The following is a 13,242-nucleotide window of genomic DNA, read 5'->3' on the forward strand; positions in this document are numbered from 1 at the left end:
TGCTCCCAGTTGGAACATAGCTTTTCTTGATGTGCAGAGTCAGCAACTCTCATGTTAACACAGGAACTGCTGTCAGTCTATTTTCATTTCTCCATCTCCTTCCCTTTCCCTCCTCCTTTTATTCTTTAATCCTTTCATATAGTAAAATAAGTCACTGGAACAGAATGTCATTGCCAGATAAATACCTCTGACTGAAAATAAATGTCTCTGTGCTGACCTGCTGTTAATTTCCTATAAATGTATCAGCATTTGCTCAGCCATGGGAGCCCATTACCCAGTAACAAAGTCCCATTCCAGTGATGCGATATCTCTTAATTAAATGTATATAAATGATTGACTGGCTAAAGTCTTCTTTCAAGGAGAACTACAAGAAACAGCCCCACAACAACAAAAAAAAATCACCTCTTCCTTTTTATGTTTTATTCTGAAAGGGAATCATGCCTCACTCCAGTGCCCAGTCCTGGGTTGTAAAATTTTCCACTGGGCAGACGCTTGTGTTGTTTTGACATGCCGCTGTCGAAATCCACAGTAACATCTAAATGTGTCTGGCTCTCCCAGCTCTATAGACAGCGGTCGCCTAGCAACGCCGGCTGTCACCTCCTTATTATGGTAAATTCTAATTGGCCGCCAGCCTGGCGGAGATGCTGATTAATCACGACTGACAATGCCATTGGTTATGCGCCCTGACATTTGCTCTGTCACCAACTCCATCACGAAATTTCAGCAAGGCGAGGGTGTTTAAATATGCAAGCGATTAGTTGCACATGGCGTGGTGGGGAGAGGAGAGTTTTGCATTTTGCTGGCGGAAATTAGTCTGCCTTACTGCAGGTCATCGGCTCTTTGCTCGTGGACTAACAAAAGATAACTCTGCACTCCCCTCAATTTGTGGAGAGGAACCTCTGCCAGCACCTGCCAGGCAGGCTTGGCTGGGGGGCATGATGAGGGCAAGGGAGTGGAGCCTCAGGGATCCTGCTTTGGGGCTGGGCATGCATGGCTTTGCAGGATCTGGCCGATCCAGCTGGGCTGGGAGGAGAAGTTGTGGCACTCCCTTTGCACGGCTTGTTGGTGGAGGTGGACTGCAGGAATAATGGTAGGAGGTAAAAGGGAGGGCTGGCCAGTGCCTGGTAGCTGTCTTGCATGCATAGATTGAGATATTTATTTTTAGCCTGATAATCAGCTTTGCCCGTGCTGCCTCTACCAATCTCTGTGGGAAGGCGTGTGACTGTGCATGGGCTTAGGGTGACCTGGAAATTGTCAATTTATCCTCCCATTCAACAGCTAGTGGGAAAAAGAGGAGTGGAGCAGGTCTCTCTGAAAGGTTCAACTTTGCTTTTCTCCCCCCTGCCTCCACCAGAAGTCTGTCCATCCCTACACAGACAGACACTTGCAGTAAACCCGTGTGAGATTAGGAAGCACTGTTGAATGGACATGCTACTCAGCCTTGCATTTAATTCTCTACCCAAATATGTTAGCAATACTGGGATTTGAAGTTAATGCAACTGAAGTCCTTGCCCATGTGCTTTTCCTGCTGTTGCTTAATTTAGAAGCCATACCAACACTGTACAAAGGAAATCAATGTTCATTAATTATGATCTCACTTTTTAACTCTCCCATATTTGGTACTCTCTCAGAACCTCTACAGCAGCATGGAAACAAAAATACCATGTTCTAGTATTGGCCATACTACAGAGTAACCAGCATTATCTGCAAGACATCCTGTTTATAATAAACCCTTCCTCTCTGCTTTGAATTACAAACACAAATTTGGTAATAATTTATTGCATAAGAACCTAGATATGTTATTTTATACATATTTATAAATATTACTTGGACATTTCTTATTTCTCCTTCCAAGATATCAATTGCTTTGACAAAATCCCACACCAAAGTCATTCACTCTGGATGACTGCCTTAAATTTGTTGCTCTATGCAGACTCCGCAGTGCTGCTGGAGAGACTGCAGACCTCATGAGTGTCTTTGGAGAGGGTTTCCCCTTGAGTGCTGCAGCCCCTGGTGCCACTCCAAACATAGGCTTGTGTGTCTGGATGCTCTAAAAGAACTGGGACCTGTTAGCCTGTGACAGAGCAACAGATGTTAACAACTCCTTGTGCTCCCCATAGCAATCACTTCAGATGAAAGATGCACCAAGAGACACAGAGTTCCAAGACAAAGGTTCCTGATATCTCTGTTTCAGAAACTCAGGAAAGGACAGTTTCAGGGCTAGCACGAGTGAGAAGTGACAAGCCACTTTGGCCTGGCTGTTGGAGGACAAGGCTCAAGACACAGCTAATGTGTGTGGCTAAGATTTAACCTGCCTTGCTCCACAGAGGCACCTGGGGCTGTGGGCAGAGGAGAGCTTTGCCCTTGTCACTTCAAAGAAGTGGTGTAATGTCACTGAGAAGTTCACTGATCTTGAGGGATTTCTCCATAGTATGGCAAATATCTCCAACAGCCAGCCAGCAAATGATGAAAAGATGATTCCAGAAATTTTGAGTTTTTCAAAGTTACAGAAAGTTAACTGAAACTAGAGGTTATAGAGTTGTAGCCAATATAGTGATTTCTGTGTGTCTGCAGAGAGTGGTTTTAGTAACATTTTTCAAGAGTTTCTGACATCTTCTCCAGCTTTCTCTTTTCTCAATTTGTCTTTAAAAGCTGTGCACCATTTCACTGTTGGCTTTTATAGATTTCTGTGTCTTGGGTGTTCTCCCTTTTTAATTCTCTTTTTCTAACAAGCATGTAAAGATTACTAAAGGAGTCCACTCCAGCTGGAGGAAGGTTTGGCTGGATAGCATTGAACACAAATACTACAGTGCTGGTGAATAAAGCAATAGACTTACAAGCTTAATCCTGCAGTAAGATTGGGGAGCATCCCGTGTGAGATGCCCCTGGAGTTGGTAGCAGATCTAATAATAAGCTCTTTCCAATAAAACCCCTGAATGAACCCCATAGTGCCATTGCTGTGGGAGCACTAAGAATGAGAAATGAGAGACAGGAAGCAGGAAACCCAAGATATTTCACTTCCAGCTCTGCCCTTGACTGCCTTTGGGTGATCTGACAGAAGCTACTTAAATTCTCTGCACATGAAAAAACTTTTATCTTTAAAGTGGGAACAACACCAATCCTTGAAAGTTGATCCAAGATCTAGTTCATGAGGAATTGGTGTATTATAATACCTAGAGGCTCTAAGTAGTAGAAACATTTCCCAGTGTTCCTGTCATGCTCTCCTCAGCTGTTATGTATTGAAACAAGCTGACATGTTAGTGATCTTGATGTACCAACCTTGATTCCCTATTTAGTGTTTCTTATTTTGTTCCTCTTCTTTTTGCTGTGGTGCCTATGATGATCCTGCAGTTCTGGACCCCTTGTCAGACTTGATAAATAGCTCTACTCTCTTTTACAGCCAACACCAGCAGAAAACCTATTGATTTTTATGTATTGTGATGGTGCTGCAGTAGTCTTGTCATCTCCTATCAGTATGCCAGGGATCCTTTCCTCCATTACCAAACCATTTAAACAAAACAGAACACAAAAATTAGGAAGAGAGCACAGCTTAATGTGGCCTTGTCCTAAATAACCTGTGAAGTGGAGTTTGTGTTGAGGCATTTCTTTCAAACAAAGAGAGACATAAAACAGAACTTGAATAACATGGCAGAACAGTGCAGAAAAATCCTCTAGTGTCACTCTCAGGCATGGAGATCTTTCATGTTCCACTAGGACATAAGATCTGACAGTCCAACCATTAAGGTTTCCTTGATTTGCTGTTAGTCTGTGCACATTGGTCAAAGGCATTTTGGGAGTGTCTCTGGAACTGCTGTTGTTGTGGACAAAGCAAGTGTGTTCACATAAGGCAAAGCAAATCACTGATGTGAAAGTTTTTACATGAAATGTGCATGAACTTGAGCCACAGGCCAATATCTTGTTGAGCTGCTCATTTTGGTAAGTTGTGCCCAGGAATAGCACAGCTGCACTCTCAAGTGATGGAAACAAATCCTCTCACAAAGCACCTTTCTGACACTCTGCTCATTTTCTGGTTTTATTCAGAGACTTTAAATCTGGAAGAGAAGCAATTCCTGTGTTAGGGATGTATTCTTTCTCCTTCTCCCTCCTTTCTGTTTCATAACATTTGTGGGACAAGAGGCCAAACACGACTTCTGCTTGCTGTCTGTGAACAGTAAAGTCTCCAATGTGTCTGCCTACAATGAATATGATCCAGCCTTCTAGTTTTTAGTTTGGATGCTAATAATAAGTGAAATAATAATACTGATGAATACTGAGGGCCACATCTATCTAGAGGAATGTGACTCTGATGCCTTTGAATAGTGCAAAGATCCACATGCACTGTGCATATGCAGAATCAGAAGCTAATTGTTGTTATGTGCCAAATAGCATATTGGCAGGATTTATACAGCAAAGCCCCTGGCATCATGAAAACCCTAACCCCAAGTGCTCTTCTTTGGCAGAAAGAAAGAAATTTGGACTCTGGGCTACTCTTGCTATTAGATAACTGTCAGATCAAATATTTACAGGGACCATATTGTTTAGATTTTTCTTCATCCTGTTACTCTCAGCCAATCTGAACACAAAGCAGCTGGGGTTTATTTACCCACCAAGAACTGAATCTGAAGGTTATGCAGGTTTTATGTTCTGACTGGCAAATCAGAATGTACGGGAAGTAACTGATACCCAAGGCAGTGTAGATCAACATGTCAAGTTTCTATGCTTGGTACAGTTCACCTCCCCTGACACTACTTTATTTTTCTTGACAATCGGACAAAGATTTTGAGGTGTTATGAGACTTAAGAATGTTTCAGTCTGTAGTTTGCAATCTTGCACTAATTTATATCCCCCAGGGGAATAAAAAACCCCAACCAACCTAGGATTCCAGAGTAGATATCCCCTGTAGCTTTCATATACAAATAATTGTTTTATTGACATGAATCTGATATTGTCATGCTAACAGTAAATCAAATCCATGTGCCCCCCTCCCTGTTTTCCTCGTTAGATTTACTAATAAAAATACCTCATGGCTAGGAACGAATTGCAACAGTATTTCTGAAGGCTGGTGGAATGTGCAAAGTGCAGAGGTGCTGTGGGATGCCCTGGCCAGACGTACATGCCCCTGATGTCTCTGCCAGCTGTTGAAAAGTGATAGCAACCAGCTGGCTGGTTACAGATCTGGTGATGTGATGAAGAATAAGAGAGAAAAAAGGGCAATAAAAGGAAAATCTGAAATGATCACCATCTGTTTCAGAAACATCATACCTGTTAAAAAACTGATTTTCATTTTGTTCTCCTTGGCTGGTTCAGTTCACTAGCGGGGGGGTCTGGACCCTGAGATTATGAAGTAGTTCACCTTGGTTCAATCTGTTGAACAGACATTAATTTGTTTGAAGCTTCTTTTGAGAAGAAGCTTGGTGCAGGAGACCTTTTCGGAAAGCCAAAAGGTGAAGAAAACTGCCACATAACTGCGGTGTGCACCTCCCAAAAGTGTAACAGCTACTTTTACCAAGCACTAATCCGGCACCAGAGCTGTCTTCTGAGACTGTGACAAAGCCCAAATCGACCTGGCTCTGCAATGTAATTTCTCTCATGTAGGCATGGGACCTTGAGAGCAGCTAGACACATTCTTGAGTCAGACTTGTGCCTTTGGAAAACATATTGGATGCTCTTGCGTTGGCCTTTTGACTGCGTGCAGTCTTGCCCATGTGTTGAGATGGCAGAGTGCCTGTGCAAAAAGTGTTGTGCCAGTTTCACAGAGGTAGAAGTGCCAAGCAAAATGGACTTGGCTGGGCAGGCTGCAGAGCTCTCAGAGTGTGCTGCAAGGCTGCAGTAAGTCTTTTTTGGTAACAAGAATGTCAGAGGAGTAGGATAAGTCTGTTCTCATGTTTGTTGACATCCGTATGCTGAAGGAGGTAGTTCAGGAAGGAAAGGCAATGTTCTGTGTGTACATTGCTGATGCTTGACAGAGTTGTTGAGGCAAGACTCTGGTATTAGGTTGTAGGCTGCTCTTGGTAGTCTATATGGGGAAGAGCTATAGGATATAATTCCTTCTGGTCCGTGGCTGGATTGCTGCTACCCCCTTCCTCTGTCCCCCCCTTTGGTGTAATCAGGGAAGTGTCTGATTCCTCATATGCAGAAAGCTAAAGAGACAGACAGTGAGACATTGATGAGGCCTTGATGTTTGCCAGTGCTGTGGTTCCCATGAAGCCCTACAGAAGAGACTATTGCACTGTTGGATATAGCCAAGCTGTGGTTAAGTCTACCTGACCAGCATGTGTCAGTGACTGGAAAGAACCTTTAGATTAATAAATCCACACAAATGTCTGTTTAATGGCATCACCACTTCAGAAAAGCCTTTTCTCATGTACTAATAGCAGTTTGACCTCGGCAGCTAGTAGTGGTATCCAGGGTCACTTTCTAGTTGCATGTTAAGTCCCTCAAACTGAGAGATGGCAGGATAGAACTGATGCCACTGCCTTTACAGGACTTTGGAAAGCATTATTCCTCTGCCCTGCAGCATATCTAACCTAAATGTGATGTAGTGGAAACAAAGATCATGATAAATCATTGTTTGGAATGATTAAACAGAGAGGGGGATATTTTTGCCTGATAGGTCTCTGTGTATGTAGCCACAGTGAGGCAAGAACCATTGGTCAGGTAGGTGACACAGCCTCTTGCATTTAGGCCCAGAGCTGGAGAAGGGCATCCCTGTAATGTGTAGGTTTATTTTGAGCAGAAAGTGCCAACATTTCATCTTACCTATGCACAAGTGCCTAACAACACCTGCAGAGGAACCTGAGAGCTCCATCCCATTTATCAGATAAAAATAATTTAAAATAATTATTTTTTGTTTGATGTTTTTTTCTTAACATTTTCATGCTTTTTCACAATTCAATGTGTTCCTTTCCAGATGACACCATTGATAAACCAGACCTGTGACATCCTGCTGTGTAACTTGAAAGTCTACGCAGATTCTGGCAAAGCTTTTGATATCCAGAGGTATGTTCACCATGCCAAAACTCAGTAGCAGATTATTAAAAAAGAGGGAAAAAAGTCAATAGCAGCAGTTATTCTAAATTCACACTTACTGTCAAAAAGATTTTTTTTTTCCTCTCTCACTTTAAAAAATGGAGATCATAGTTTAATGGAGGGTGTGTCTGATAAAAGCCTTTTCTTCCTGGGACACTCATTGCATACTTGAAAAGTAATTTTGGTAAAGCATCTAATGTATTTCTGGCAGTTATTTAATGAAGTTTTAACAGCTGAAAGGACAAAGGAAGTCTGCATCAGTCCCTGTCCAGTCTGTTCTCTGCAGGCTGCCAATAATGTGCAAACATAAGAATTGGTCTAGTATCAAGTATATCTATCCCATCACTCTTTTGCTTTTCTTTTTTTTTAAATATGAGGGGGTTTTGAGCACTAAATCATTCTTACCACATTCTTCATAACCCCTTCTCATGGCATGCTAACTTTTGGGGAAGCAACAGGATCGGTATTCCCAATGAAAATGGACCATTGATTTATCAAATGACATTTTAATATTTTCCATATTGTACTTTTTCTCATTTGTTATGCATTTAATATTCTATTATCTTTTCTGCTGCTCTTTTATCAAAGGTCTTCACTGAACTGTTCCCAGGACTGGCTAGTCCCTTCTCTGAGTAGATGCATTTTCTGTAAGATCCTGGGTAGTAGTTCAAATGCATTCTTTCTAAAAGGCATTATTTTTGCTTCATTTTGCCTACACTTCATTTGCTGGGTTGGTCAGTGCCCTCGGAAGGTCTTAATGATATTCCCTAAACTGAAGCAACACAAATAATATTGTTTCATCAGAAGAAATGGATATTTAGCCACAATTTATTAATAATTTTTCAAGTACATGTGCGCATGCAGATGTGTTGTGTGTGTGTATATGAAGAGAGATTTATCTAATAAGCAGCTGAAGAAGTGCTATGAAACCTCAAGATACATTACACTAGCCTAGTGCTGTAAAGAAAATTGACCTTTTCAGTCCTTCCAGTCTTTTCCATTTTTCCATTTGTCCTTTGTCTTTGAGTGGTCTTTTAGGTATTGATCCATTATAGGGTTTCACCTCCCAAGAGACACTTTGGAAAAGACCCTTTGAAAGTATAAATGAATGATGTTGACTGTCTCAGAACATGATATTTCCAGTTGTTTTACTATACTACCATTTCAGCAGGATTGACATTTTTATAAATGTGATTCACATTTCACTGCAGTTTTACAGAATTGCCTTGGGAGCTGTTTTTTGGAGAAAAAGACCTATCTGTAACCTCCTATGACCTTAGTTGTCTTTAGCTGTTTTGTGTTTTGCCAATAGCTCAAAATTTATTTTTTAAGGTTGTTTTATTTTTCAGTACCTTGGAGAGGTAGATGATTGAGTCCTTCTTAAATTATTGTTTTATAGCAATGGCCCCCCCGTTTAACATTTTAACTTCTAATGATGCTTTTTATGTGTGTGTAATGTTGAAGACCAAAAGAAGTGAGTTTTGCATTATTGTATCTTTTAAATCTTCTCTGGTGTGATCAGAATGAGAGGTCATTGAGATTGTCATTTAGAAATACTGATTCATATAATATGTGCAGGATATAATGGGTCTGGCTCCTGTTCTTCCTTTCATACATGCTCACTCAGATTAAAACACCAGAGATTGATATAAGCCTTTCCTAAGTATCATGGAAGTATAGACATTGCTTACTTCACCACAGATCAGAAGAATCAAATTCCAAGCATGTTTTACATTCTCAGTCCACCCATCTCAAAACTTAATAGAGCTGCTAAAGCCTACTAGGAAAATAAAGATGGTAAGACAACTGGATTGAGGGTGAGATATGAAGGGAGCCATTTAGTAAGTTCTGATGTTTCTGGATGATGGTCCCCAGGTCATTTGGAGTTCTCAAAGCACTGTCGACTCCTCTGCAGAGATACAGATCTCACTTGGTGTCAGTTTCTCTTGGTTTTGTCCACAGAGTTACATTACAAAGGAGGTATGAAGAAGAAGGAGGAGGAATCCTTAAGGACCTTAGTTTTACCTAAGAACCTCTTGTCTCTGAGAGTTTAGACTGGACTGGAAATAGGTGTGGTTTTTGCACTTAAAAATGGGAAAGGAATGATCTCATTTATTAGGATGCATACTAAGAAAATGCTTATGCATCTCTGATGTGTTACATTTGATTTCTAGGTCATGACAAATTAAATTGTTTTTAATAAAATTTTAGTGGAATTACTGATCTGTATGAAAATATATTCACTTTGTAGGTCTGGAAAAAGTGTTCATTATCAAGCAGCACCATTTGTCAGAATGATGGAAACATCTCTTGTTGGCAAAGCTCAAATCTAAAAGTAAAAGGAAACTCAGTGGCAAAAATTAATGCTGTGTGTTGTTTGTAGGAGCAAGATATTAATGGGTTTGTGATTTGTAGATAATAATTTATCATTCTTCAATTAAATGCAGGTGTTACAACTGCTTTACCTTGGATGTCGTTGGTAGCGTAGCTTTTGGTACTGAGGTGGATTCTCAGAAGAATCCTGATGACCCCTTTGTTAAGAATTGCAGAACATTCTTTGAAATGTCTTTGTTTAAGCCTCTTCTCATTCTAATCCGTGAGTATAGTCTATATTTTTCTACTTTTGTGTGGTAATTTCATAAAAGTAATTCTCAAATTACAAAACTGCTTCATGCTGAAGCCAGAGTAGGAAGTGTTATAGCTGGCATTATTTCAGAGGGATGCAGAATGCAACCCACAGGTGACTTCTACCCTTGAGATTCCCACCATGTGCTCTACAGGTCTTGTCACCATTAATGAAACTTACTCCAGAAAGAGTCCAGGAACACAATGCTCCTGGTTCATCTGACAGGAAAGTTTCTGGGTCCTGCAGTTTTCACAGTACTTGTTTTAATACACTTCTCACTAAAACAGAGTAATTGCCCTTTGGGACCTAAATGTAAAGTTTTTGTACACTTGATTTGCTTAGTAGAGATTGAGATCTCACCCATTATGAACCCACTTAAAAAAAGAGGTAGAAGGTTATAAACAGATTGTGTAAGTACTCCCAATTCTTTTTGAACACTGTCCACAGCCTGGTTGATGGCTCTGAAGGATAAAGATCACAAGTGTCTTGAAGAGAATGCATTTATTTTGGATTAATGGATAGGCAATGCAAGAGTGGGGTATAAAACCATGTAGTTCTAGGGCATGAAAGCTTAGGCTTCATGGTGGTGATGATCCTGATAAGTCAGGGCCAGTAAGAATCACAGCTGAGGAAGCCCCAGCATAATCAAGGCTTTTGAGCTTTTATCATCTTGTTATCTAGACCTACACACAGTAGTATCAGGTGGCACAGTGGCAAAGTTTCCTGTGGCCATCTGATCCTGCTGTCATTACAGATTGCACCTGTACTCACAGCACATCAACTGTTTCCTTCTGGAGCTGTGTATCCAAATTGCCCTGGGGTTAACATTTAACCTGATTGCAAAATGTGATTTGTAACCAATTTCTTAAGGGTTAGAAATGTGCCTCTATACATCTAAGAGCAGGGTGTCCTTCGTTACAAAAAAGTTTCTGTAATGTTTGGAGTTGGATTCCCTGATTCATCTCTTACTGCTCATTCATTAATGTGGTGAGAATTTCCACAATGCTGTTGCCCTGTTGGCAGGACAGGGTTTTTTGAATGATTGATTTGTTAGTCTTAAGTTGTTCATAAGTCAATGAGGGCTTTCTTAGAATGTAAGACTTTACTCAGGTGTCTAGGTTGTGGCTATAGAAGTGTGGACTGGAGATCATCTTTTTGATAATATCCCACTTCCTGAGTCTGTGGCCTATTAAGAGAAGCAAAATAAATAGAATCACACAATAGTGTTGGAAGAGACCTTAAAAAGTCATCTAGTCCAATCCGCTGCAATAAGCAGGGATGTCTTCAACCAGGTCAGTTTGTTCAGAACCCTGTCCCTCCTGACCTTGAATGTTCCAGGGATGAGCACCCACCACCTCCCTGGGCAACCTGTGCCCCTGTTTTACAAGCTTCATTGTAAAGCACTTCTTCCTTCTATCTAATCTGAATTGGCAATCTTTTAGTTTAAACCCCATAGTCTTTGTCCTGTTGAAAGAGGCCCTGCTAAAGAGCCCCATCCTTCATATAGGTCCCTAATGCTGGACAGCTGTAAGCAGGAATGAAAACTACCCAATTGCACATGTTGGTGCCATAAGTGGCTAGGCCAGTTCAAGATCCCCCACTTTCCCATGTAATTGTCTGGGCAGGTAGGGGAATAATGCTCCCCTTTGTTGTGGTGGCTTTGTGACACCAAAAATCTGAACCAAAATCCTGAGGCATTGGGGAAACTAGCTTGGAAGGCATCTGTCTGGAAAGGGAGTCCTGGCCAGCAGGACATCTCCAAAAGGGGATCCTCTTTTTCTTCCACCCTCACAGGTTGCTAAAGGGAGAGGAAGAGAGGAGAAATCAGTCTTCATAAAAGGAACACATCCCACTTGATAAGTTTTATAACATTAAGGAAGAGTAAGGGGGACCATTATATGCTCTCACAGTCTGATTCAATGTTTTCTTCTTTAAAATCTCTTACAGTTTCTTTCCCATTCATAATGATCCCATTGCTACGCATTTTTCCCAACAAGAAACAAAAGGAGCTTAATGAATTTTTTATCCAAACCATAAAAAATGCAATTGTCAACAGACACCAGCAAGATGCAGCTCAGGTAAGACTATTTCTGTGATAAACATAAGGATAAGCAAATGTTTTCAGGAAAAACTTGAAGCGGCATAAGCCTCTGTTTGAAAAACAAATTCAGTCTCTCCGAACATTCAAAGTATTTTAGTGAATATTTGATTAATTTTTAGCTTTGTGTACCATTAGGCAGAATTGTTAACACATTCCAGTATTGCTTCTCTTAGTATTTCTCCTCAAGTTAGGATGCAGAAAAGTTGCATCTGGGATGACTTCTCTGCCCAGTTTCTAGACCCAGAAGGAAGGATTCAGCCTGTGGAATTTTTTTCCCATCCTAAAGTCATGTGTCTTGTCAACACTACTTTGCCTCAAGGACCAGAGGGGAAAAAAACCCCCCTGAGTGTTTCAACCCAGTCTCTCCCTGAGAACTGAAGCAGGTTTCACAGAGCCCTGTGCCAGTTCCTGCTGCTTTGGAACTTGGGAAGAATCTGAATGTCTGCTTAGAGCAGCCACTTGAGCTGAGATGGCTAAATAGAGAGGTAGCAAATACCACCTGAAGTGTGCAAACAAATGGCTGCCCATTGTGAGCAAATCATTTGTTACCTCTTTTTTTGGACATAAGGAACTCTGAGGAGGTTTTTTGTGTTTGTTTTTAGTCACTCTTGTGTTATGAAGTATATGAAGGCACATACATTTTAATGAAAGTCTCTCTATTTTTGATCTATAAAGCTTTTGGAATGTAGACCTCTGCTTTGGTTTTGTGATACAAAAGTTTGTTTTGGACAAAAGAAGAACAAGCATGAAAGGAAATTAAATTCCAAGATTTCTTTTAATATAATTTAATTTTTCCTTTATTTTCCTTTTTTTTCCATTAAATTTTGTTTCATTTAATTTCATTTCTTGACTTGTCATTTCATTCCTTTCATGAAATGAAATCCCAAGATTTCATTTAATTTAATTTTGTTACATTTAATATAATTTCATTTTTTAACTCCAGTTTTTAAAATTTCATTTCATTTCATTTTTTGATTTGGCACATCATTTCTTTCATGAAATGAAAGCTCATTTTGTGAAAGGAAAAGAAATCTCAAGATTTCATCTAATTCTATTTTGGTATGTTTCCTTTAATTTCTTTAAATTTAACTAAATTTAATTTCAATTATTCCATTGAATTGCATTTCATTTCATTCCTTGACTTTTCATTTCATTTTCATTCACGACATGAAATCCCAAGATTTCATTTAATTTATTTGTTTAATTTAATTTTATTATTTGATTTTTCATTTTATTTCATGAAATGAATTTCCATTTGATGAAAGGATATGAAATCTCAAGATTTCATTTCTTTAAGTTTCCTTTCCTTTCTTTTCATATTTTTTCATTTAATTTTTTTGCATTCCACTTCATTTCCTTTTATTGCGTGAAGTTTCATTTCATTTCATTTCATGGAGGAATATGGATGAGAAACAAAGAATATCAGTGAGAATTCCATTTTTGATGTAACTGAAACAAATTTTTGCATAACAGTTGTCCCTAAACA

At 39.9% G+C, this 13,242-nt stretch overlaps 1 protein-coding gene across 4 annotated transcripts in view; it reads left to right on the forward strand.

Annotated features, from left to right (window-relative positions):
• Positions 1-13,242, forward strand: part of TBXAS1 (thromboxane A synthase 1) — a 239,627-nt gene that overhangs the window by 140,125 nt on the left and 86,260 nt on the right. For all 4 annotated transcript variants that reach the window (XM_030238652.2, XM_050970055.1, XM_009094179.4 and 1 more), the window contains 3 exons: positions 6,911-6,999; positions 9,477-9,625; positions 11,603-11,733. In XM_030238652.2, the coding sequence (XP_030094512.2) occupies positions 6,911-6,999; positions 9,477-9,625; positions 11,603-11,733 (369 nt within the window). The remainder of the gene's footprint in view (positions 1-6,910; positions 7,000-9,476; positions 9,626-11,602; positions 11,734-13,242) is intronic.

Source organism: Serinus canaria, chromosome 1A, assembly GCF_022539315.1.
Source record: "Serinus canaria isolate serCan28SL12 chromosome 1A, serCan2020, whole genome shotgun sequence".
Lineage (NCBI taxonomy): Eukaryota > Metazoa > Chordata > Aves > Passeriformes > Fringillidae > Serinus > Serinus canaria.